Here is a 25,422-nt window from a genome sequence, read left to right as displayed (position 1 = left end):
GTCCACACGATGCCATACACGTGGTCTGCGGTTGTGAGGATGGTTGAACGTACTGCCAAATTCTCCAACATGACATTGGAGGTGGCTTATGGTAGAGAAATGAACATTACGTTTTCTGGTTACAGCTTTGGTGGACATTCCTGCAGTCAGCATGCCAATTGCTCGCTCCCTCAACTTGAGACATCTGTGGCATCGTGTTGTGTGACAAAACTGCACATTTTAGTGGCCTTTTTATTGTCCCCAGCACAAGGTGCACCTGTGTAATGATCATGCTGTTTAATCAGCTTCTTGATATGCCACACCTGTTAGGTGGATGGATTATCTTGGCAAAGGAGAAATGCACACTAACAGGGATGTAAACATTTGTGGCAAAAATCTTTGAGAAATAAGCTCTTTGTGCATATGGAACATTTCTGGGATCTTTTATTTCAGCTCATGAAACATGGGACCAAAACTTGACATGTTGCACTTAATTTTTTTTCAGTGTAGATTTAAGACTCAGGTCACAAAAACTGAAATGAAATTGAGCAATATACCACATTCTTACTAATACATTTCTTGTTTTAGAAACATTACAAAGCACGGTCATGTGTTTTTAAAAAAAAAAATTTAATGTAATTGTCAAAAATATTTTAACAAAATTATTGTTAAATTAACCTTAACCCTTTTCCTAACCTTAAACTATTTCTCTTAACCTGTTATGATAATTCTCCTGACCTACTGCGTAAATTCTTCTAACCTGATATGAAGTGTCAAATCTGACATTCATTCGACAAAAGCTGGATTCCTTCTAGTGAAATTCTCACAGGCATATGTGAAGACCTGAGTGGCCCTGTTACCAAGGTAACCTTAAAGGGGCAGCTAAAAATGTTTTGTCTCTGAAGACTCAGGTCACGGAATATTAAATTAAGTCTTACATTCATTCATTTTTTTATTTTTAATTTTTTACATTACTGAACATGCTCATCTGTATTTTTGTGTGTGTAATTATTGTGGGGAAAACATTTGGCTGGGAAAAGATCTGAGTGGCTGGTAGATGTTTTAAAAAAATATATATCTTCTACCTGCCACAGTGGCTAGTATACAAAAAGTTAGTTTTAGGCCCTGGTCACAAATCAAATCAAATGTATTTATATAGCCCTTCTTACATTAGCTGATGTCAGAAAGTGCTGTACAGAAACCCAGCCTAAAACCCCAAACAGCAAGCAATGCAGGTGTAGAAGCATGGTGGCTAGGAAAAACTCCCTAGAAAGGCAAAAACCTAGGAAGAAACCTAGAGAGGAACCAGGCTATGAGGGGTGGCCAGTCCTCTTCTGGCTGTGCCGGGTGGAGATTATAACAGAACATGGCCAAGATGTTCAAATGTTCATAAATGACCAGCATGGTCAAATAATAATAATCACAGTTGTCGAGGGTGCAACAAGTCAGCACCTCAAGAGTAAATGTCAGTTTTTCATAGCCGATCATTCAGAGTATCTCTACCACTCCTGCTGTCTCTAGAGAGTTGAAAACAGCAGGTCTGGGACAGGTAGCACATCCGGTGAACAGGTCAGGGTTCCATAGCCGCAGGCAGAACAGTTGAAACTGGAGCAGGAGCACGGCCAGGTGGACTGGGGACAGCAAGGAGTCATCATATCAGGTAGTCTTGAGGCATGGTCCTAGGGCTCAGGTCCTCCGAAAGAGAGAATTAGAGAGAGCATACTTAAATTCACACAGGACACCGGATAAGACAGGAGAAATACTCCAGATATAACAGACTGACCCTAGCCCCCCGACACACAAACTACTGCAGCATAAATACTGGAGGCTGAGACAGGAGGGGTCAGGAGACACTGTGGCCCCATCCGACGATACCCCCGGACAGGGCCAAACAGGAAGGATATAACCCCACCCACTTTGCCAAAGCACAGCCCCCACACCACTAGAGGGATATCTTCAACCACCAACTTGCCATCCTGAGACAAGGCCGAGTATAGCCCACAAAGATCTCCGCCACGGCACAACCCAAGGGGGGGCGCCTACCCAGCCCCCACAACCCTATACCTGTACTCCCCAACTCCCTAGCCTGTACTCCCCGACTCCCTAACTTTCCTTCTATAGAGGGAACACAGAGGAACAGAGCTCTGTTCATTAATTTTCCACCCCTTGATCCAGACTTAATTTTAATTAGCCTAGTGTATTGCAATTCGATAACATCTCTTTCACGAGTCAACAACATATCTTAAGATGGATCTAAATTAAAATTCTGAGACAATTCTATCAAGTTGGCTATATCAATGTCTTGCCCTATATAGACACTTTTATCCAAAGCGATTTAGTCATGCGTGCATACATTTGCTCCAGCGGGAATCAAACTCACGACCTTTGGCATTGCAAGCGCCATGCTCAACCAACTGTGTGATCTTCTAGGTAGAGCATTTTTAGTTTAGTTTGGTTTATTAATTCGACCATTTAAAAAAAACAAGCACACAAAAGTTAAAAGCCATACATGCACATTAATAAAATCATGGAGGATAACACACAATAAAGTCTGGGACTTATTTCCATTGTGGTCCTCTTGAGACAAGATGGCTAGACAAGATCGAACACAGTATGGCAGTGAAATAATAAAACAAAAACATAGAAGAACATCTATCTCATCATTCCAGTTACATCATTGCATTGGAAGTCAGAAACACTGACAATTCAATAAGGCATTGCCAAGACATCACAAAAAGATCTTAGATACAAGGAAATGAATCAAGGATTTAACCTAGCCTAGGCCTACTTGCTGTAGCTAGACTAGCTCCTTTTCCCAGGCGTTTCATAAGGCAGAGAGCGGGAGGGAGGGGAATGCATGGTCTGGAAATTGACCCCAAGCTGATTGTAGTGCACGTGGATGTCACTGTTGCTAGCCTCTGAGGTATGGGAGAGAGAAGCATGACTAGTCACATGTGGTTGCAAAGCAGTATGGGGCTTTATTTTTCAAGGGAAAGACTCAAAGGCCACTCCTGTATGCGTTTCAAACCTCAGTATTGCAGTGTGTGTAAAAATGTCTCTCACATATTAACCTATCGTACCAATAAACCTTTATTTGATTTACTGAATAGGCTAGGCCAGGTGTCCCCAATTACATTAATAGTCGGGGTCCATAACATAGTTATAAATAAGTTGTACACTACAAATTGACCGCAGCAATTTCAAACAGATATACACTGAACAAAAATATAAATACAACATGTTTCATGAGCTGAAATAAAAAATCCCTGAAACTTTCCATATGCAAAAAAAGGGGGTGCTGAGGAGCATTTATTTCTGTAATAAAGCCCTTTTGTGGGGAAAAACTTGTTCTGATTGGCTGGGTCTGGCTCACCAGTGGGTGGGCCTAGCTGCCAAGTGGGTGGGATTATGCCCTCCAAGGCCCACCCATGGCAGCGCCCCTGCCCAGTCATGTAGAATCCATACATTAGGGCCTAATGAATTTATTTAAATGTTTTGTTCAGTATAGTATTTGACAAAAACAGAATTATTTCAAACCTTGATTACGTTAGGATACGATCACAAGACTGACTATTTATTTGTGGAAATACTTGGGAACAAATTTCCTTAGTTTAAAAGCTAATTTCCTGGTGATTTTAATATTTTATGTCCAATAACAGTAAATTATAAAACATACATTTATTTTGCTCAGAACCTGGGAGGCCAAATAAAATCACCAGCGGACCGAATTTGGCCCACAGGGGGAACCCTGGTCTGTCCAGACAAGAGGTAATAGCCTAAAGGTAGGCTAGTGCTGTCTTTAAGGCCCGGTTTCCCTGACACAGTTTAAGCCTAGTCTTGAATTAAAAAGCATGCTTAATGGAGAATCTCATTTGAAATAGCTTTTAGTTCAGGACTTGGCTTAAATTAGCAATTTGTGTCCGGGAAACTGGCCCTATCTTTGGATGTAGAAGTTGACTGTTGTATATCAATCACATACAGTTGAAGTCGGAAGTTCACCTTAGCCAAATATATTTCAACTCAGTTTTTCACAATTCCTGACATTTAATCCTAGTAAAAATTCCCTGGCTTAAATCAGTTAGGATCACCACTTTATTTTAAGAATGTGAAATGTCAGAATAATAGTAGAGAATGAATGATTTCAGCTTTTATTTCTTTCATCACATTCCCAGTGGGTCAGAAGTTTACATACATTCAATTATTATTTGGTAGTATTGTCTTTAAATTGTTTAACTTGGGTCAAATGTTTCAGGCAGCCTTCCACAAGCTTCCCACCATAAGTTGGGTGAATTTTGGCCCATTCCTCCTGACAGAGCTGGTGTAACCGAGTCAGGTTTCTAGGCCTCTTTGCTCGCACATGCTTTTTCAGTTCTGCCTACAAATTTTCTATAGGACTGAGGTCAGGGCTTTGTGATGGCCACTCCAATACCTTGACTTTGTTTTCCTTAAGCCATTTTGCCACAACTTTGGAAGTATGCTTGGGGTCGTTGTCCATTTGGAAGACCCGTTTGCGACCAAGCTTTAACTTCCTGACTGACGTCTTGAGATGTTGCTTCAATATATCCACATAATTTTCCTGCCTCATGATGCCATCTATTTTGTGAAGTGCACCAATCCCTCCTGCAGCAAAGCATCCCCACAACATGATGCTGCCACCCCCCGTGCTTCAAGGTTGGGATGGTGTTCTTCGTCTTGCAAGCCTCCCCTTTTTTCCTCCAAACATAAAGATGGTCATTGTGGCCAAACAGTTCTATTTTTGTTTCATCAGACCAGAGGACATTTCTCCAAAAAGTATGATCTTTGTCCCCATGTACAGTTGCAAACCGTAGTCTGTCTTTTTATGGCGGTTTTGAAGCAGTGGCTTCTGCCTTCTGCCTTTCAGGTTATGTCAGTATAGGACTCGTTTTACTCTGGATATAGATACTTTTGTGCCTGTTTCCTCCAGCATCTTCACAAGGTCCTTTCCTGTTGTTCTGGGATTGATTTGCACTTTTCGCACCAACGTATGTTTATCTCTTGGAGACAGAACACGTCTCCTTCCTGAGCGGTATGACGGCTGCGTGGTTCCATGGTGTTTATACTTGCGTACTATTGTTTGTACAGATGAAGGTGGTACCTTCAGGCGTTTGGAAATTGCTCCCAAGGATGAACCAGACTTGTGGAGGGCTACAATTGTTTTCTGAGGTCTTGGCTGATTTCTTTTCATTTTCCCATGATGTCAAGCAAAGAGGCACTGAGTTTGAAGGTAGGCCTTGAAATACATCCACAGGTACACCTCCAACTTGACTCAAATGATGTCAATTATTCTATCAGAAGCATCTAAAGGCATGACATAATTTTCTGGAATTTACCAAGCTGTTTAAAGGCACAGTCAACTTAGTGTATGTAAACTTCTGACCCACTGGAATTGTGATACAGTGAAATAATCTGTCTGTAAACAGTTGTTGGAAAAATGACTTGTGTCATGCACACAGTAGATGTCCTAACCGACTTGCCAAAACTATAGTTTGTTAATTAACAAGAAATTTGTGTGGTGGTTGAAAAACAAGTTTTAATGACTCCAATCTAAGTGTATGTAAACTTCCGACTTCCACTGTAGTTTGTTTATTAAAAATAGGAACGTAGCAGAATACAGGCCTAATAATAATAATAATAATAAAATGCCATTTAGCAGATGCTCTTATCAAAAGCGATTTAAAGCATCAGTCATGCATGCATACATTTGACCTATGGGTGGCCCTGGGAATGCTGAATGCAGGCCTACTTGTTTTAATAATCCATGCGGAGATCTGTGGCAGCATTTCGTTGTTTTGATTTATTTCATTGGCAAGATGTTTGATTCATGTGAGTTGGTTAGGAGTGTCGTATCTGCTTGGAGAGTGCTCGGAAACACACACTCAGTCATGGAGCATCCCCTCCCTTTATTTGACTCACAAATCTGACAGCCAGAGCAACAGTGCTTTACATATGGTCAGTGTAAAAACATAGCTAGCCCATAGCTCTGTAGGCTATTTTGAATATTTCACTTCCTTTTCCCACAGTGCTAACACTGTAATAATATTCACTGACCACATAGGCTAGTCACCACTTACTGAACTACGATTCTGTTCGGTGATGATGGGAACAGACAGAAATTGTCATTTGAATTTGAATGACCAGGAATTAGGTTATGCAGGCACCTCGGAGCCAGTTGCCAGACAAGTATTCATTTACATTTTGCGTGCGTTAAAGACATTAGATGGTGGCATGCAAGTGCTTTGAAACGTGTATGTGAGACCTTAGAAGGCATGGCTTACATATCTCTCCTATGTTTTTATACAAAACATGCAACAGCTTGTTATTACTATGATCCAAGTGCTTTGAAAAATGTGTATTTCCCGTACATGTGAGACTTTCACATTTGCAGATCATGAAACTCATGTCATTTACAGTGTCAATGGGCCTGGATGATATCATTATTACAATAATTTTACATTGCAAAAATGGAAACAAAAAGCAAACCAAACTCTTTGCAAATATGTATGGAAGTTTTGTTAAAATCAACAGGGGTATGAGAGATTGGAATCAAAAGGAAAGACCCTTTACAGTATGTTGTTTTGTTGACATTGCCCCTAAGGGATGAGTAAAGGGAATTTAACTGAATTGACATTTCCTCCATCCCAACCACCCCATCTCACCATTTCCCAAAAACCCAGAATAACACTCACACTTACCTTTTTACTATTAGCACTGACTGTGTTGATAACTAGACTACTTTATTGAGAACCAGGTTACTATAACCAGCTTTCCATCTAACCTTTTAATGCGAGTAAAGTACATGTATGCTAAAAAATGTCACGACAGGCCTGATGGAAACTGCCAATTTGTTGGTAAACTTTCCAAATGTCGTCTAGCTTATTTTGTTTCGTCAAGGTGGGATCTTTTTGTGTCTGTAAAATTAAGGATGTGAGAAATGGCAGTGGAAACACTATTATGCAAATATTGATATATAATAACCATCACATGGAAGTAAACTTGGAGTCACGCGATGACATGCTGTGTGGTCCTCCCACTACGACTTGTCAGGAGAGCATGCAGTTTGATAGGCTTCAGATTAAATACATTATGATGAACGTCACAGGGTGGTGAAAGTGCAAGATGAGCTTGATGCTCCTTTCCAGTACATACCGAGGGTCTTATTCTGATGATGGATGCTTGGCAGCTGTTTCACAAATAAAACGGATCTTGCTCTTATGTCCATAATAATCTCATCATGTAGTAGGCTACCTGTCCTGCACTGTATCTGCGAGCTGTTGGTTAGAGCACACGTGCCGAGCCCAGAGTGGGCACATTCGCTATATAACGCAACATTTGTCGTGACAAAACCATTAGTAGAGTTGAAAATGCGACGTAAACCCATTTAACTTAACATTTTAATTCGGTACTTGAGAATAACCACAACGGTTATTTTTATGCGCATTACGTCATCGCGCACAGCCTTTTACCCGCAACAAGTCAATTGGATGGAAACACATCTGGTGGTAAAATGCGCATATTGTTTTTGTTCAGATTTTTGAATATTTGCCTGAAAATCTGTCGACAATTGGACGGAAACCTAGCTACTGACTGTGATATGTGGCGGTCTTACCTAGCTGTCTTAATGTGAATGCCCTAACTGTAAGTGTCTCTGGATAAAACCGTGCTAAATTACTAAAATGTCAGTGTAAATCACCCCCCCCCCCCAGGTACAGCACACAGCGTGTAATGGCAGCAGCGGCCTGGGCCTGTACAGCCGTCCCTTCATCGAGTCTTTTGAGGAAACGCCCATGCTGGTGGCGGTCCTCACCTACATGGGCTACGGCATCCTCACCATCTTCGGATACCTCCGAGACTTCCTCCGGGACTGGAAGATCGAGAGGTGTCACATTGCCCGCGAAAGGGAGGAGCAGAGGGTACGATTATGACCAGCTCACCTGGCTCTGTCCTCAGTTTGTTTGATAAATGTTATTAATTGTCATTTCCATTATTCTCATCTTCTTCATCAACGTCATTATTTGTTAAGGGGATTCCAAAAAATGATCTAGGTCGTCAGATGTTTTCATATTTCAAACGTTACATTTTGTTTATATGTTCAACTTATTTACTTTTGAGGTAAGAAAAGGAGGTTACCTTCGACATTGGAATTTTACACTTGGAAGCATTCACTGTAACACATGGACCCATTTATTTTGGCACTGAAGTCCGATTTTGAGGAGGATATCAAAAAACTCTATAGATGGAATGTTTGTGAAAAAGGAAGGAAAGCTTTTGCCAATTAAATCCTTAGGTGTAACACAACAGTCATTCATTGTGACATACACTAGTAAACAGGAAGTAGGAATGTGAGAAGGCGGTTGTTATGTCCTAATGTACGACACAGACCTTCACTCACTCACAGCACGTAAAAGAACAGTTTCAGGACATTGTTTTGGCACTCGGTTACCTCTGGAGGAGGAAAGGAGGAAACTTTATCGCCTGAAGGATATCCTACTCTTGTTGCCTCAGACACTGTTGGGTTTGAAGAAAGTGAAAACGCTTTCAAGGAAATAAGCTGAATGTCTGCGGGGATTTTTCAGTCATGTGTAAACTTAAGTTTACCTCTGCGTATAGAGAGAGATTTAGACTCTAATTAGAACAGTGCATGTTTGACTATACTTTGACTGTGAGCTCAGCCTATATGCTTAGTGTAATGTGGATGAATGTGCCATAGTACACAGAATATGGCTGGCGTGACGTGGGAGTCTGAAATAAATGCTAAGGTAACAGGTCACTTAACATAGTATGTGTGTGGTCTATACTAGGAAATGGGAATACTACTTATTTTATTTTTCCTCATCTTGTCTCCCTCTCCCATATGTTCTGTCTCCAGGACTTTGTCCCACTTTACCAGGACTTTGAGAACTTTTACACCAGGAACTTATACATGCGGATCCGTGACAGTTGGAACCGACCCATCTGCAGTGTCCCGGGGGCCAAGATGGACCTGGTGGAACGTGTGTCACCTGATTACAACTGGACCTTTGAGTGAGTGTCATAATTACAGGAAAAAACAAGACAAACCAACTCTGGCCTTGTGATTAGTTTCCGGCCCTGAGATTGGAAGGTAGGGAGTTCGATCCCTGGCCGAGTCATACCATACTGTAAAAATGGGACTTGGCACTCAACATTTAAGGAAATAGATTGGGGGTAAAGCCCTGCAATAGACTAGCGTCCTGTCCAGGGGGTGTACTTGTACACCAAGCTGCCTCACGCTACAGAAACGGGACATAGGCTCCTATGGGCCTTTCCGGCTCACACAAGCCAAGGCTACTTACAGTCACAGGATGCGTCCCAAATTGCACCCTATTCCCTACATAGTGCACTACTTTTGACCAGAGCCCTATGGGACCATTTGAGACGTAGCCATAGAGTTGCTAAAATAAGGTCCTAACCACTGATCCAGGGCCAGATGAGAACATTAGCCCTCTAATGTTTAGCGTTAGGAATCGGGTTAGGGTAATCTGGTCTGAGATCAGTGGTTAGATAGGGCATCTCCATGCCTTGTGGGCCATGGTGTGTATAGGGTTTTGTTCCAGTCCAGTAAAAATACACCAGATTAGGCCTAAATAATCAACTAATCATGGCTTTCAGTTTGCACTACGATTAGGACATATGTGTGACATTGTTAGGAATGTGTTATAAACAGGGTGTCCCATATAGTGTTAACTTGAGTGTAATCAGGTGTGGTAGAGCTGTTTGGAACAAAAGCCTGCCTTACACACACTGCCCACTTCCACGCCTTAGTGTCACACCCAGCCCTGGTACCAGAGGGGAACTCACCCTGCAGTTTATTTTTCTGCCTCTGAAAGAGCCTGTCTGTGTTGTACTTAGATAGCAACACTAATCTACAGCAAAGGTCAGAAAAGCGGCAGTTCCTTATAGTGAAGTATGTGGTAAAAGCCTTGGATGAGGAGTAAGAGAGAACAAAGAGATGTTCTTCTAGACTAACCACAAAACCTGAGGCCATGATTTGTTGGATTGGAACTGTCAACTAAACGATTGTATTCTGATTTGGTGCTGTGTGTGGGATTAGCATCATGTCATTATAGTGTCTGGCTGATAAACATGCAGTCAAGAGACTGTTGAAGGTCAAGTATGTGTGTTGACTTGCTTAGCTGAATAGAGTAAAGGTTAAATAAATTTGGCACCCCTTTTAGTCTCAGCTATACAGAGTAATGGGTCTTATAACTACCTTTATCTCTCTCTCTCTCTCTCTCTCTCTCTCTCTCTCTCTCTCTCTCTGTCTCTCTCTGTCTCTCTCTGTCTCTCTCTGTCTCTCTCTGTCTCTCTCTGTCTCTCTCTGTCTCTCTCTGTCTCTCTCTCTCTCTCTCTCTCTCTCTCTCAGCTACACAGGCAAAGTGGTTGAAGGTGTAATAAACATGGGCTCCTATAACTACCTGGGCTTTGCTGAGAACACGGGTTACTGTGCTGACGCGTCCGCTGAGGTCACCATGAAGTACGGGGTGGGCGTGGCCAGCACCAGGCAGGAGATGGGTATGGCCTGGTAACACATACATGCACACACATGCCGCGTAAATACACTCTCCACAGTTTAATTCATATCACACAGAGAGCAGTGAAAGAGCACTGATTTTCACAATCCTCCTTTTTCTGTAAAAGTTGAATGTTTACAAATGAGTCCAATGTAAGCATTTTTATCTCACTTTCACACCCTCGAGTTATTTGTGTTTCACAGTAGAGTCGTACCATGTCATTTCAGCAAGCCGTGCCACCCACCATCAGATTGTTCAGAAATTGTTTCTGTAGTTTGAAACAAGGATTGGCATTCCTGAAACATTATTTAATTGAAATGTAATTTTATCTCTGAGAAATTAAGCTAATTGATTGCACCCAAATTGGCAATTTTAATTAATAGGATTCAGATAATATTCAGTAAATATAGTGCCTAACATCCGATTTGGAACATTTCTTCCTACCAATGAGTAAGACATGAGGAATCCCCCCCAAAATGAAAGATGCTATACCGCAACACTCTTATCAATTTCGCTGGTCTCTTGTGTTTAGTAAATAGATCACAACATTTATTTTGCAACTTTGGGTAGAAAACCAATAGATTTGGCTCATGATGAAAATAAATGTTTCCTTCTTTTACGCTTAATCTATGTCCAGGAAACCCTTTTGTGTGAGGTTTATTCCTTTCAAAAGAGGTCTGGTTTAGTTACTGTTAGACCAATGGTGAACAGGCAAACTGTTAGGCTACAGTAGTTCTAATGGTTTCAATGTTATGGTCTTCAATGGTAAAAGTCCCAAACACACACTGTTTAGTGTTTTGGTATTGAGTTATCTTAATGTTTAATGTTACTAATCACAATACATATAGAGCCACTTCCTGATAATTTTATTGAAAAACATAAGACTGCCATACATTTCATTATTTTGTTAGTGTTGCCACATTTGATTACCTAAGCCCATTTCTCCATCAAAGTTTTGGGTTTGTAGGAATAGTCTTCATCTGAGAATTGCATAGGGAGAGCCCTCTCAGAGAGCGGCCACTTGTTGGACAATTCAAAAATAGTTGGGTTGACGCATTAGGTTGCTAAGACAAGGATAAACTGTATTTCTTGGAGGACTGGCTTGATTTGTGAGGATAACCACACAATTTACTTCCATAATGAGCCAAATCTATTGGTTTAGAATCCAAAGTTGCAAACGAAATGTTATGATCTACTTAATAAACACAAGACACCAGCAAAATGGATAAAACTGTGTGGCGATATAGCAGGAACAGCGGCATCTAGTGGTTAAAACCTGTTACTTTCTTACTACTTTATGGTAAATATTGCAAGCGACTTCCATTACAAATTCACTAGGAATACATGACATAGTATGGAGAAGCAATTCTCCAAGCCACAGCTTCATACTACTTGTCAAACAGAGCACTTATACTGGTTGTTGGGTTGGGATTGGCATGGGGTGTGGGGAGTCTAGACACTTTTTGGGGGATTCTTCATGTCTTACTCATTGGTAGGAAGAAGTTTGGTCCAAATCGGATGTTGAGTACTATATTTATTGAATATGATCTGAATCCTATAAATGAAAAGGGCAAATTTGGGTGTAATCAATTAGCTTAATTTCATAGAGATCAAATTATGTTTAAAGAAAATAATGTTTCAGGAATGCTAATCGTATCTGTTGCCAACTACAGAAACAATTTCAGAATAATCTGAGATGGTGGGTGTTATCGTCTTTCTTGTGCTTTTTGAAGTGGAACGACCCAGTAGTGAGTGGTAGGATTAATCCTCAATCTCTGAGATTAACTCTATCAGATTTGATTTTTGTTTACTTTATAGCAATAAGTTAATATAAACGTATATCCATTTGTTTATAAAAACAAATTTAGTCGCCACACCCTCACTCCGTTTTGGCTGGTAGATGAACGCAGAGGCTCAGACTCAGCCCTAAGCCATCTGTATCATACAATTGTTTGATAATGAATAACACACAGTTATTCTTCTGAATCTTATCAGTAGGTAGGTATGTGTCTATGGGAGTTTTGATGTATCTCCTAAATTCCCTTAGGTAACTTAGACAGACATGAGGAGATGGAGGAGCTGGTTGCTAAATTCCTGGGCGTGGAGTCGGCCATGGCTTTCGGGATGGGCTTCGCTACCAATTCGATGAACATCCCTGCCCTTACTGGCAAGGTAGTAGGACATGCTACCCAAACACCAGGGGTTCTCAGTCTTTTGCTATGTTCTAGCCTCTGGCTCTCTCTGATTCACTGTCTTTGCATCTGTCTCTCTCTTGCTCGCTCGCTCTTGCTCTCTCTCTGTCTCTCTCTTAATTCAATAAATGCTTTATTGGCATGAATGGCTGGTTGCCACTGTTGCCAAAGGTAATGTATGTGAAGTATTACATACGTTAACAATATTTTTGAGCAACAATAATAATATCAACCAAAAGAATTATACGTGGAAAATAATACACAAAAAAGAAAATAAACAGCAATAGTCGAGAAATGAAATCTACAAGAGCTCGTGTGTATGACATGGCAGTAGCTATTGTCTCTCTTATATTATTATACTGTCTCAACGTGTTCTTCTAACAACATTTCTGATTTTCTCCTCAACGGGCAGTTCAAGAAATCCTGCAAAATTTTCTTACAATTTCAGGAGATAAATATCTCTTGAGTCATATTTAGAGCAGTGGAGTAGGAAGCGACCCACAGTGTTTACATAGTCTTTCTTCAACTGACCTTCCATGTTTTTCTATGGCATCCTGTCTCTATTGCCAGGCTATGGTCACTGAGTCTGTACGTTGTTAATGTCTTCCTTTGAGTTCTTTGATTTTGACATGGTGTTGTCTCCCAAGTTCTTCCCTACTGGCTAGGTTTGGGGCACTTCTGTGCACACCTAGAATATATATTTTTAAGTTCCAAGTGTAAAATTTCAGTGGGGCTTTTATCCCATGGTGTATATTGTAAATTGGTGGGTTAAATATATACAGGGTCTTTCTAGTTGCAAAATATATTCAGAAATGCTTTATCTGTTAGACTTTATGGCCATGTCAAACCGCCCTGATAAACTTATAGTCAGACCAAGATAAGTTTAGTTGGTGGTGTATTTAAGGGTTATTTCTCCTAGGATGAAATGGTATTGACATTCCTGGGATCTGGACTTTTTCTGAAAGATCATTACTTAGAAAAAAACTATATTAATGGATAGTGCCCAGTCCTTACAATACTGTTCTAGCAAGGACGGGCTTTGTTGTAGCCTCTGTTCGGCTGGTGACAAGATTACTAAGCCATCGGCATATAAAATACACTTTATTTCTTTGTCTTCTAGGGTGATTGTTTTAATATGGTAGCCAGTTAATTTATATAAATAATGAATAAGGTTGGACTAATATTGCGACCTTGTCTTACCCCTCTGTCCTGACTAAAGAATTGTGTTTACACAACATTAATAATATCATAGACCTTTCCTCCTATACCACTTTGAAGGCATTTTAAGAACATACCTGTCTATAAAAAAGGCAAATCTTTTTCCTTTGAGAGTTTGGTGGCCAAGGTGTGGAGGATTTATATATATATATATCTATCTATATCTATCTGATCTTTATATATATATATCTATCTATATCTATCTGATCTGTTTGGCTTTTAGGGAGGAATCCAATTAGACTTTTACTTAAAATGTTGTGTTCAGTTAGGAAGGCCTGAATTCTGGCATTCATTATTCTACCGAAAACTTTTCCTACGTTACTACTAACAGCGATGCCTCTCTCTGTCTGTCTCTCTCTCTCTCGCTCTCTCCTCTAGAGACATCTTTCTTCCTTCTCTCATTCAGTTAGTTTCACCCTCTCTCTGTTCATTTCACTTTCCCTGGCGCTCACTCATTGCCTCTCTACTTTTCTTTCCCTCTCTCCCTGGCGCTGTGTGCTCTGTCGGTATCTGTCTCTGTTGTGTTGCCCTCTCAGTACTGCCTGCACCACACCTTGGAACATTATAATTTTCAGGATCACAGCTGCCAAAGGTGTGTGTGTGTTTGTTAAGAGTTTATGAGAGGAAGAGCGTGTGTTTGTATTGCAATAGGGGAAGATATTTAATACCAGCATGGTGTGTGGTGTTGTCATAATGTTCAGAGCACAGCCCGTTCCATATCTCCATAACAACAACATTCCGGGAGGTTGTGTGTGTCACCATGGCGCCAGCAGGTGACCTCCAGACCTGGGTGGTGCGTACGCACGCCACGGGAGAGTCTCGACAACACCACATATTATCAACGGGAAGTGTTTCCTGCCCGCCAGGAGCACATCACAGCTCCACTTTCTGTCAGGACAAAGGTCATCGCCAGGGCAGCCAGAGGTCAATTCTGTTGTGTTGCTGTGAGAGCGGATGCAGTGTGAGGTTTCCAAACTTGACTGTGGGCATGAAAAAGAATACGCGTTCTTTTCTCTTTCTTCCTTGTGAGGATTGCGAAACACAAGATGTTGAGGTTAGGGTTTTACTAATTATTGATAAAGCATAGAAATAGTGTTAGTAGACAAGCTCTCCTTTCTCTCTCTTTGTAGGGCTGTCTAATCCTAAGTGATGAGCTGAACCATGCCTCTCTGGTCCTGGGAGCCAGGCTGTCTGGGTCCACCATCCGTGTCTTCAAACACAACAGTAAGTCCGTCCTTTATCTCTGTCCCCCCCCTGCAACACGGTCCCATCCCCTATCTCTTCCCCCCTGCAACACTGGGTCCGTCCCCTATCTCTGTCCTCACTGCAAAACCGTGTCCGTCCTCTATCGCTGTCCCCACAGCAATATCGGGTTTGTCCCTTATCTTTATCCCCTCCATACTTTGTTCATGTTCAACCAAAATGGTGGGGCTTATACATCCCTTATATTTGTCCTACATGCTACAATGGGTCTGTCCTTTATCTCTGCCCCCCCCTGTTTTTACAGTGTACAGATCATCACCCAAAGGCTCTAGAAAAGTTTGGGAACAACTGCGCTGGTCTAAACCCTTTAGTCCCAGCAGTGACATTTAGGTGTGTGTGCTCAGAATCCTAAGCTCCGGTCATAGCAGGTTATGAATATGTGTTCCCACGAGCTGGAAAGGTTATCTCTATGGCAATGACTCTTCCTGATAATCTCCCTTTGTTGGTCCAGGGCAGGGAGACCATCTGAATGGAAAACTGATATTTTAATGAGATCTGAAGACTCTAGATCAGGGATTGTCAACTGGTGTCCTGAAGGGCAATTTCAGTCTGGTCTCAACTTACTTTTGACAGTTAGAATAGTAAAATAAACAATGTGCAATTTAGAAATTTGATAGTGCATTAGCAGTTTTTGTTATGTCAGTCACTGACAGTCACTCAATAGTATGTCAGCTAATCATTTTTAGATTGGTAAATTAGTCTAGCCTGCTATATAAACTTGTAGTAATCGTGGCCGAATACCGACCGGATACGCAGGGCAGGTGCCTAGTGTCCCTGACATCCAGGAGGCCCCCATTGATTTTGTCACTCACTCAGATATCATTAACATGGAATAAATATTGGCAAAATGTGTAGAATTGCAGGAAATTAGCTTTAGAACTGCAAAGATTTCTCTCCATCCCATGGCAAAATGGGTAGAATTGCAGAAAATTGATTGATTTGAGACTGGTTCAGCCAGCAACCAGACTCAAATCTCGCTTAGGCCCCCCAAAAGGCTAGGGCTGGCCATGGTCTCTTGTCAGATCTTAATGGAGATTTTTTTTCTGCTGTGGAAACTGTAACTGTGTGCTCCTGGTGTGTCTTGTCAGACATGCAAAGTCTGGAGAAGATGTTGAGAGACGCCATAGTCCACGGCCAGCCCAGAACACACAGGCCATGGAAGAAGATCCTCATACTGGTGGAGGGAATATACAGGTAGTCTTTTACATGCTATTTCAGCTTTATTTCTGACAGTACAGCTCTATGTGAGCTTAAGTCAATCTGTTTATGTTTTATAAAAGTACAGACTCAGAGCTTCAAAATGGTTCATCATACACTGTAGTTGGATAAACATGGAAAGTTATACTGCTTTGAAAGTTGATCAACTTGAAAGATTTGCTGAGATTTTCACACTTGCCAAAGAGCTGTTATTTGTTTACGACTATTCAGCATCTTTCACACCCTCTTAAGCTTTAGCCCCACCCATCTCCTTTAAAAATTCTGATTTACAGGGGCTTGCGAAAGTATTCACCCCCCTTGGCATTTTTCCTATTTTATTGCCTTACAACCTGGAATTAAAATATATTTTTTTGGGGGGGGGTTTGTATCATTTGATTTACACAACATGATTTACACAACATTTGCACAACATACTACCACTTTGAAGATGCAAAATATTTTTGGGTGTGAAACAAACTAGAAATAAGACAAAAAATGTTTACAAAAAACTGAACTTCAGCGTGCGTAACTATTCACCCCCCAAAATCAATACTTTGTAGAGCTACCTTTTGCAGCAATTACAGCTGCAAGTCTCTTGGGGTATGTCTCTATATAAGCTTGGCACATCTAGCCACTGGGATTTTTGCCCATTTTTCAAGGCAAAACTGCTCTAGTTCCTTCAAGTTGGATGGGTTCCACTGGTGTACAGCAATCTTTAAGTCATACCACAGATTCTCAATTGGATTGAGGTCTGGGATTTGACTAGGCCATTCCAAGACATTTAAATGTTTCCCCTTAAACCACTCGAGTGTTGCTTTAGCAGTATGCTTAGGGTCATTGTCCTGCTGGAAGGTGAACCTCTGTCCCAGTCTCAAATCTCTGGAAGACTGAAACAGGTTTCCCTCAAGACTTTCCCTCTATTTAGCGCCACCCATCATTCGTGAAATTCTGACCAGTTTCCCAGTCCCTGCCGATGGAAAAACATCCCCACAGCATGATGCTGTCACCACCATGCTTCACTGTGGGGATGGTATTCTCTGGGTGATGGGAGGTATTGGGTTTGCGCCAGACATAGCGTTTTTGTTGATGGACAAAAAGCTCAATTTTAGTCTCATCTGACCAGAGTACCATCTTCCATATGTTTGGGGAGTTTCCCACATGCCTTTTGGCGAACACCAAACGTGTTTTCTTATTTTTTTCTTTAAGCAATGGCTTTTTTTCTGGCCACTCTTCCGTAAAGCCCAGCTCTGTGGAGTGTACGGCTTAAAGTGGCCATATGGACAGATACTCCAATCTCCGCTGTGGAGCTTTGCAGCTCCTTCAGGGTTGTCTTTGGTCTCTTTGTTGCCTCTCTGATTAATGCCCTCCTTGGTGGGCGGCCCTCTCTTGGCAGGTTTGTTGTTGTGCCATATTCTTTCAATTTTTTAATAATAGATTTAATGGTGCTCCGTGGGATGTTCAAAGTTTCAGATATTTTTTTATAACCCAACCCTGATCTGACCTTCTCCACAACTTTGTCCCTGACCTGTTTGGAGAGCTCCTTGGTCTTCATGGTGCCGCTTGCTTGGTGGTGCCCCTTGCTTAGTGGTGTTGCAAACTCTGGGGCCTTTCAGAACAGGTGTGTGTGTGTGTGTGTGTGTGTGTGTGTATATATATATATATATATATATATATATATATATATATATATATATATATATACACTGAGATCATGTGACAGTTAGCTTGCACACAGGTGAACTTTATTTAACTAATTATGTGATTTCTGAAGGTTTTTTTTTTTTAAACAAGTTATTTCTTTTCACTTCACCAATTTGGACTATTTTGTGTATGACCATTACATGAAATCCAAATCCAATTACAGGTTGTAATGCAACAAAATAGGAAAATCGCCAAGGGGAGGAATACTTTTGCAAGGCACTGTAAATGCATGCGAGTCAGCATGGCGTTGTCCTCCAAAAAGTACTCTCTACTTAAACTTTCCCCCCCTGTGCTTTGCCGATAGCAACAGATCAATTCAGGGCAGCAATGTTTTTGAGAGCTGTGGCAACACTTCTGCTGCTACCCATAGCTATATCTTTCCAAAAATCTGCAGCAGCAAAGATGATCTATATACTGACCAGTGAAGCCCCCATTCTGTTATAGATGGAAGCCTGTGACATGACAGACCAATCAGGACTCATCTCTCGGCATGTACAGCCCCACCATTATCTCAGCCAATCATGGCAGTCCAGGAAGGATCCTGTCTTTCTCCCTAGCTCAGTGCTTTCTCCTAGGCTGAACTAGGCTCGTAATTAAAATGTTGTATTCATCTTTACAGATCACATATGAGTTTGTTATTAAGGCACATGAAAGTTCACATGTTCAAGAAGGTCTGCTGGCAGCAGAACATTGTACATATACTTCAGAGGCAGCAGCTTAGACCGCTAGACCAGCCCAGGCTGTTTAAACTTTACACTGTAAAGAAGGAATCTACAGGAACTCCCAACACTGGTGCTCTCTCTATCATTAGTCAAATGTACACGATGTGATGGCTGAAAATGTCCCCTGAAGTGAAGATAGGATACTTCCTCCTCCATCTTTTGTCCCTCTTGTCACCCCCACCCACCATCCAACCCCTTTTCCATCTGTCCCCAGTATGGAAGGCAGTATAGTACGTCTACCTGAAGTCATAGCTCTGAAGAAGCGCTACAGGGCCTATCTGTACCTGGACGAGGCCCACAGTATTGGGGCTTTGGGGCCAGGGGGCCGAGGTGTAGTCGACTACTTTGGTCTGGACCCTCGGGACGTGGACGTCATGATGGGGACGTTCACCAAGAGCTTCGGCGCCGCTGGGGGCTACATCGGAGGCAGGAAGGTGAGGAGGATAACATTGATTTAATCCAAAATCTGTATTTTGGATGGAAATGGCATGTTAAAGAACTGTCCAGACACTTGTTGCGATTTCACCTGGATTTTAAAAGCGTACCCCACAACGATAGACTTCCTCATGCTCATTCAGCAGTTGCAGGGACACAGATAAAACATGAACAAAGGCTCCAAAAACACCCAAATACGTCCTTTTCAAAACGGCAACGCTCTTAGGATAGTGATGCAGGTCTTTTGATGTTGTACACATGAAGTTGTACACATGAAATTGTCTCATTCTGAACTTTATCCGCAATGTTATGTTCCATTTTGTGCAACTCATTTATAGCCTGCGCATGCGCACAAGGAAAAGTATAGCTTGAGTCGCACAAGTTTAGAATCACACAACGTCCTTTACTGTTACTAAAACGTTTCAACCCCGTTACAAAAAAAAACGTTTCAGATTCTGTAAATGTACCATATCAATATAAAAACATGACATATTAACAATACAGCAACATTAGAGAGAGGAGGGTGAAGAGCAACAGCGCACAATGTAGATATCTACTTTTAATGCCAAGTGTGAAATCAGAAATGTATACTTTTAGTGTTGCAAATATACTAACCTCAGAATTGACAATAACATTCTGTTCTATTCTAGGAGTTGATGGAGTACCTGCGTTCCCACTCTCACAGTGCGGTGTACGCCGCGTCCATGTCACCTCCTGTCGTAGAGCAGATCATCGCTTCTATGAAGTGCATTATGGGGGAGGACGGGACAACGCTAGGTGAGTCCGACACATAGAAACGCAGTAGAGTGAAAAGCTGATATTTCCCCCACACACACTGATGCAATGAAATGCCATTTTGAAGACATTGCACTGAGCTGTAAAAGGTGTTAGAGGATGTTTTTGCTCTGTGGTTTGTACTGAGGTGTTGTTTGTTGGCCCATACCATGCTTCACCACAAGGGGGCGGCAGAAGCTTGTTTAAGACTGGAGCATGGCAGAATGCTCTCAACAGACAAACTTAGTTTCTGGACAGATACAGAGTGGGGTTCTGATTTACTGACTGTGTGTGAGGTAATCAGTGTTCTATATTGGTGGAAACGTACTGTACTTGCTATACCCAAGCTTGGGTAAACACTGACTATACAGTAGGCTATTGGTCGTGTACACAGATTTGCAGGTTATCGCGGGTGCAGTGAAATGCTTGTGTTTCTAGCTCCAACAGTGCAGTAATACCAAGCAATAATAAATTTAAAAAATACACACACAATCCAGAAAAGATCAATAATAATAATAATAAGGAAATTAATAAATATCAGAATGAGCAATGTCAGGGACCGGAATGAAATGTGTCAAACGTTTCGGGTAGCCTTCCACCACCTTCCCACAATAAGTTGGGTGAATTTGGCCCATTCCTCCTGACAGAGCTGGTGTAACTGAGTCATATGTGTATGTGTACGCTCACCTTACTACTGTCCCCCACCCAATCAGCAACGATGGTAGTTAATGCCGTTTTAGTTTCTCTGCTCTGTGCCTCCTCCACGTTCTTAATTGTCAGTAGTTCCTGGGACTTCATGTCCCACTTCTCATTAACGTGATGGGTCGTTGCAGTGATGTATGACAGTGTGTTCATTGACGTCCAACAATCTGTACATTTTATTGGTCACATACACATATTTAGCAGAAGTTATTGCGGGTGTAGTGAAATGCATGTGTTCCTAGCTCCAACAGTGCAGTACAGTAATATCTAACAATGCACAACAATACACAAATCTAAAAAGTAAAAGAATGGAATTTATAAATATTAGGTTCTTGTTGTTCAAGAGCTGGAGCTTTGTAGGCCTACTTGCAGAGTAATCATTGCACAATTTCATCCATCAGTTTTTCGACATGCGTCTTGTAGTCTGGTTCTAGACATGCCAATAGGGCAACACTGAAGGCGACATCTTCTACCATTGACAATGGCTGCATATCAACTGCAATAATTTCTGTAATCAGCGCTGTGATTTTTCTCACTCCGTCCCTTGTAGTGAGGAACGGGTTGGGTCTCACGGTGCTGCCAGGAACGGGTTGGGTCTCACGGTGCTGCCAGGAACGGGTTGGGTCTCACGGTGCTGCCAGGAACGGGTTGGGTCTCACGGTGCTGCCAGGAACGGGTTGGGTCTCACGGTGCTGCCAGGAACGGGTTGGGTCTCACGGTGCTGCAGGAACGGGTTGGGTCTCACGGTGCTGCAGGAACGGGTTGGGTCTCACGGTGCTGCAGGAACGGGTTGGGTCTCACGGTGCTGCCAGGAACGGGTTGGGTCTCACGGTGCTGCCAGGAACGGGTTGGGTCTCACGGTGCTGCCAGGAACGGGTTGGGTCTCACGGTGCTGCCAGGAACGGGTTGGGTCTCACGGTGCTGCCAGGAACGGGTTGGGTCTCACGGTGCTGCAGGAACGGGTTGGGTCTCACGGTGCTGCAGGAACGGGTTGGGTCTCACGGTGCTGCCAGGAACGGGTTGGGTCTCACGGTGCTGCCAGGAACGGGTTGGGTCTCACGGTGCTGCCAGGAACGGGTTGGGTCTCACGGTGCTGCCAGGAACGGGTTGGGTCTCACGGTGCTGCAGGAACGGGTTGGGTCTCACGGTGCTGCAGGAACGGGTTGGGTCTCACGGTGCTGCAGGAACAGGTTGGGTCTCACGGTGCTGCAGGAACGGGTTGGGTCTCACGGTGCTGCAGGAACGGGTTGGATCTCACGGTGCCTCCCATTCAGCGTTGCACCTATACTGCCACTATAGCTCAATTCCACGTCGCAGAGTTTGCATTTCACAACCTTCTCATTTAACTTCTCTAAGTATTGCCATACAGGACCTCACTGCTGTCTCACTCGCTGCCATTATATTTGTATTTTTTTTTACTGTTAACGAGGATGATTTACGGAGCGCTTTATATCCGTGGCAAATCATTTGAAAGATGTAGATCTCCTCCTAACGTTCAGCATTGTTGCGTTAGGTATTTGTTAAATGTTTATTTTACGCTTTATGATGATGATTGGGGCCTGTTAGTGGTAGTTTTGTGATAACTGTACTGTTTTTCACTTAGGGATTTTTTTCTAAACGTTAACGATCCCAATTTTGTTTAAACGTCACACCCCTAATAATGTATATAAATATAATGGAGTGTATAGACAGTGTTGAATAGAAAAGGTGTTTACAGCAGTAGTTATATAGGATGAGCCATGACTAGTCGAGATTACAGTATATACATATAAAGTGGGTGAAACAGTATGTAAACATTATTAAAGTAACCAGTGTTCAATGACTCTACATAGGGCAGCAGTCTCTTTGGTGCAGGGTAGTGTTCCTGGTGGTAGCCTGGCTAGAACAGTGACTAAGGTTCACGGCGGGGTACTGGGCGGAGGCTGGATAGTGGAAACTCTTTCTCAGTCTCTCGGTCCCAGCTTTGATGCAACTGTACTGTCTCCACCTTCTAAATGTTAGCGGGGTGAATAGGTTTTTAGAAATGTTTGTAAATGTATTAAAAAAAACTTTGCTATGAGACTCAATGTAGTTCAGGGGCATCCTATTTCCATTGATCATCCTTGAGATGTTTCTACAACTTGATTGGAGTCCACCTGTGGTAAATTCAATTGATTGGACGTGATTTGGAAAGGCACACACCTGTCTATATAAAGGTCCCACAGTTGACACTGCATGTCAGAGCAAAAACCAAGCCATGAGGTCAAAAGAATTGCCCGTTGAGCTCCGAGACAGGATTGTGTCGAGGCACAGATCTACGGAAGGGTACCAAAACATTAATGCAGCATTGAAGGTCCCCAAGAACACAGGCCTCCATCATTCTTATTGGAAGAAGTTTGGAACCACCAAGACTCTTCCTAGAGCTGGCTGCCCTGCAAAACTGAGCAATCGGGGGAGAAGGGCCTTGGTAAGGGAGGTGACCAAGAACCTTTCAGAAAAACAACCAGAAGCCACTCCTCAGTAAAAGACACATGACAGCCCACTTGGAGTTTGCCAAAAGGCACCTAAAGGACTCAGACCATGAGAAACAAGATTCTCTGGTCTGATGAAACCAAGATTGAACGGAATGCCAAGCGTCACGTCTGGAGGAAACCTGTGGGGATGGTTTTCAGCGGCAGGGACTGGGAGACTAGTCAGGATTGAGGGAAAGATGAACAGAGCAAAGTACGAGCACTCAGACTGGGGCGAAGGTTCACCTTCCAACAAGACAACGACCCTAAGCACACAGCCAAGACAACGCAGGAGTGGCTTCGGGACAAGTCTGAATGTCCTTGAGTGGCCCAGACTTGAACCCGATCGAAAATCTCTGGAGACCTGAAAATAGCTGTGCAGCAACGCTCCCCATCCAACCTGACAGAGCTTGAGAAGATCTGCAGAAAAGATTGGGAGAAACTCTCCAAATACAGGTGTGCCAAGCTTGTAGCATCATACCCAAGAAGACTCTAAGCTTTAATCGCTGCCAAAGGTGCTTCAACAAAGTACTGAGTAAAGGGTCTGAATACTTATGTAAACGTGACATTTAAGGTTTTTATTTTTAATACATTTGTACACAAAAAATAAAACCTATTTTTGTTTTGTCATTTTGTGTGTGTGATACATTTTGTAATACATTTTAGAGTCCAAAGGAGTAAACGATGACTTCTGACAGCATGTGAAATGTTTTTCAAAGTTGTAAAGGGATGTTGATTTATGTTAGTCCAGCTACTTCAGGGGTATACTACAAAGCAGGATTAAGAAGTTAGCCAGCTAACTATCATAAATATTTGGATATACAGTACCAGTCAAAAGTTTGGACACCCCTACTAATTCTATATTTTTTTTATTTTTGTTTTACTATTTTCTGCATTGTAGACTGAATTAACACATGGAATAATTTAGTAACCAAAAAAGTGTTAAACAAATCAAAATATTTTTTATATTTGAGATTTTTCAAAGTAGCCACCCTTTGCCTTGATGACAGCTTTGCACACACTAGGCATTTTCTCAATCAGCTTCATGAGGTAGTCACCTGGAATGTATTTCAATTAACAGCTGTGCCTTGTTAAAAGTGAATTTGTGTAATTTCTTACCTTCTTAATGCATTTGAGCCAATCAGTTGTGTTGTGACAAGGTATGGGTAGTATACAGACGATAGCCCTATTTGGTAAAAGACCAAGTCCATATTATGGCAAGAACAGCTCACATAATCAAAGAGAAACGACAGTCAATCATTACTTTAAGACATGAAGGTCAGTCAATCCAGAAAATGTCAAGAACTTTTAAAGATTCTTCAAGTGCAGTCGCAAAAACCATCAAGTTCTGTGATGAAACTGGCTCTCATTAGGACCGCCACACGAAAGGAAGACCCAGAGTTACCTCTGCTGCAGAGGATAAGTTCATTAGAGTTACCAGCCTCAGAAATCGGCAATTAACTGCACCTCAGATTGCATCCATTTAAAAAAAAAAAATGTAATTGTAATTTTATTTTTTTTGCATCCCAAATAATTGCTTCACAGAGTTCAAGTAACAGGCGTGAATCAGGCCTTCGTGATTGAATTGCTGCAAAGAAACCACTACTAAAGGACACGAGAGACTTGCTTGGGCCAAGAAACACGAGCAATGGATATTAGACCGGTGGAAATCGCAAAGTAGGTGAACGGATGATCTCCGCATGTGTGGTTCCCACCGTGAAGCATGGGGGAGGAGGTGTGATGGTGTTGGGGTGCTTTGCTGGTGACACTGTCTATGATTTACTTAAAATTCAAGTCACACTTAACCCACATGGCTACCACAGCATTCAGCGATACGCCATCCCATCTGGTTTGGGCTTAGTGGGACTATCATTTGTTTTTCAACAGGACAATGACCCAACACACCTCCAGGCTGTGTAATGGCTATTTGACCTAGAAGGAGAGTGATGGAGTGCTGCATCAGATGACCTGGCCTCCACAATCACATGACCTCAACCCAATTGAGAAGGTTTGGGATGAGTTGGACCGCAGATTGAAGGAAAAGCAGCCAACAAGTGCTCAGCAGATGTGGGAACTCCTTCGAGAATGTTGGAAAAGCATTCCAGGTGAAGCTGGTTGAGAGAATGCCAAGAGTATGCAAAGCTGTCATCAAGTCAAAGTGTGGCTACTTTGAGGAATCTCAAATTTAAAATATATTTTG

General features: G+C 42.1%; 1 protein-coding gene across 1 annotated transcript in view; it reads left to right on the top strand.

Moving 5' to 3' along the window:
- The window catches only part of sptlc2a (serine palmitoyltransferase, long chain base subunit 2a), a 52,169-nt gene that overhangs the window by 5,557 nt on the left and 21,190 nt on the right, over positions 1-25,422 (top strand). Inside the window, exons 2-9 of the mRNA XM_029729367.1 lie at positions 7,704-7,910; positions 8,867-9,021; positions 10,382-10,530; positions 12,577-12,701; positions 15,070-15,163; positions 16,291-16,396; positions 19,037-19,256; positions 19,908-20,034. Of these exons, the coding sequence (XP_029585227.1) occupies positions 7,704-7,910; positions 8,867-9,021; positions 10,382-10,530; positions 12,577-12,701; positions 15,070-15,163; positions 16,291-16,396; positions 19,037-19,256; positions 19,908-20,034 (1,183 nt within the window). The remainder of the gene's footprint in view (positions 1-7,703; positions 7,911-8,866; positions 9,022-10,381; positions 10,531-12,576; positions 12,702-15,069; positions 15,164-16,290; positions 16,397-19,036; positions 19,257-19,907; positions 20,035-25,422) is intronic.

The sequence above is a fragment of the Salmo trutta genome, chromosome 33, assembly GCF_901001165.1.
Source record: "Salmo trutta chromosome 33, fSalTru1.1, whole genome shotgun sequence".
In the NCBI taxonomy this organism is placed as follows: domain Eukaryota; kingdom Metazoa; phylum Chordata; class Actinopteri; order Salmoniformes; family Salmonidae; genus Salmo; species Salmo trutta.
This window is presented reverse-complemented; position numbering and strand designations above follow the sequence as displayed.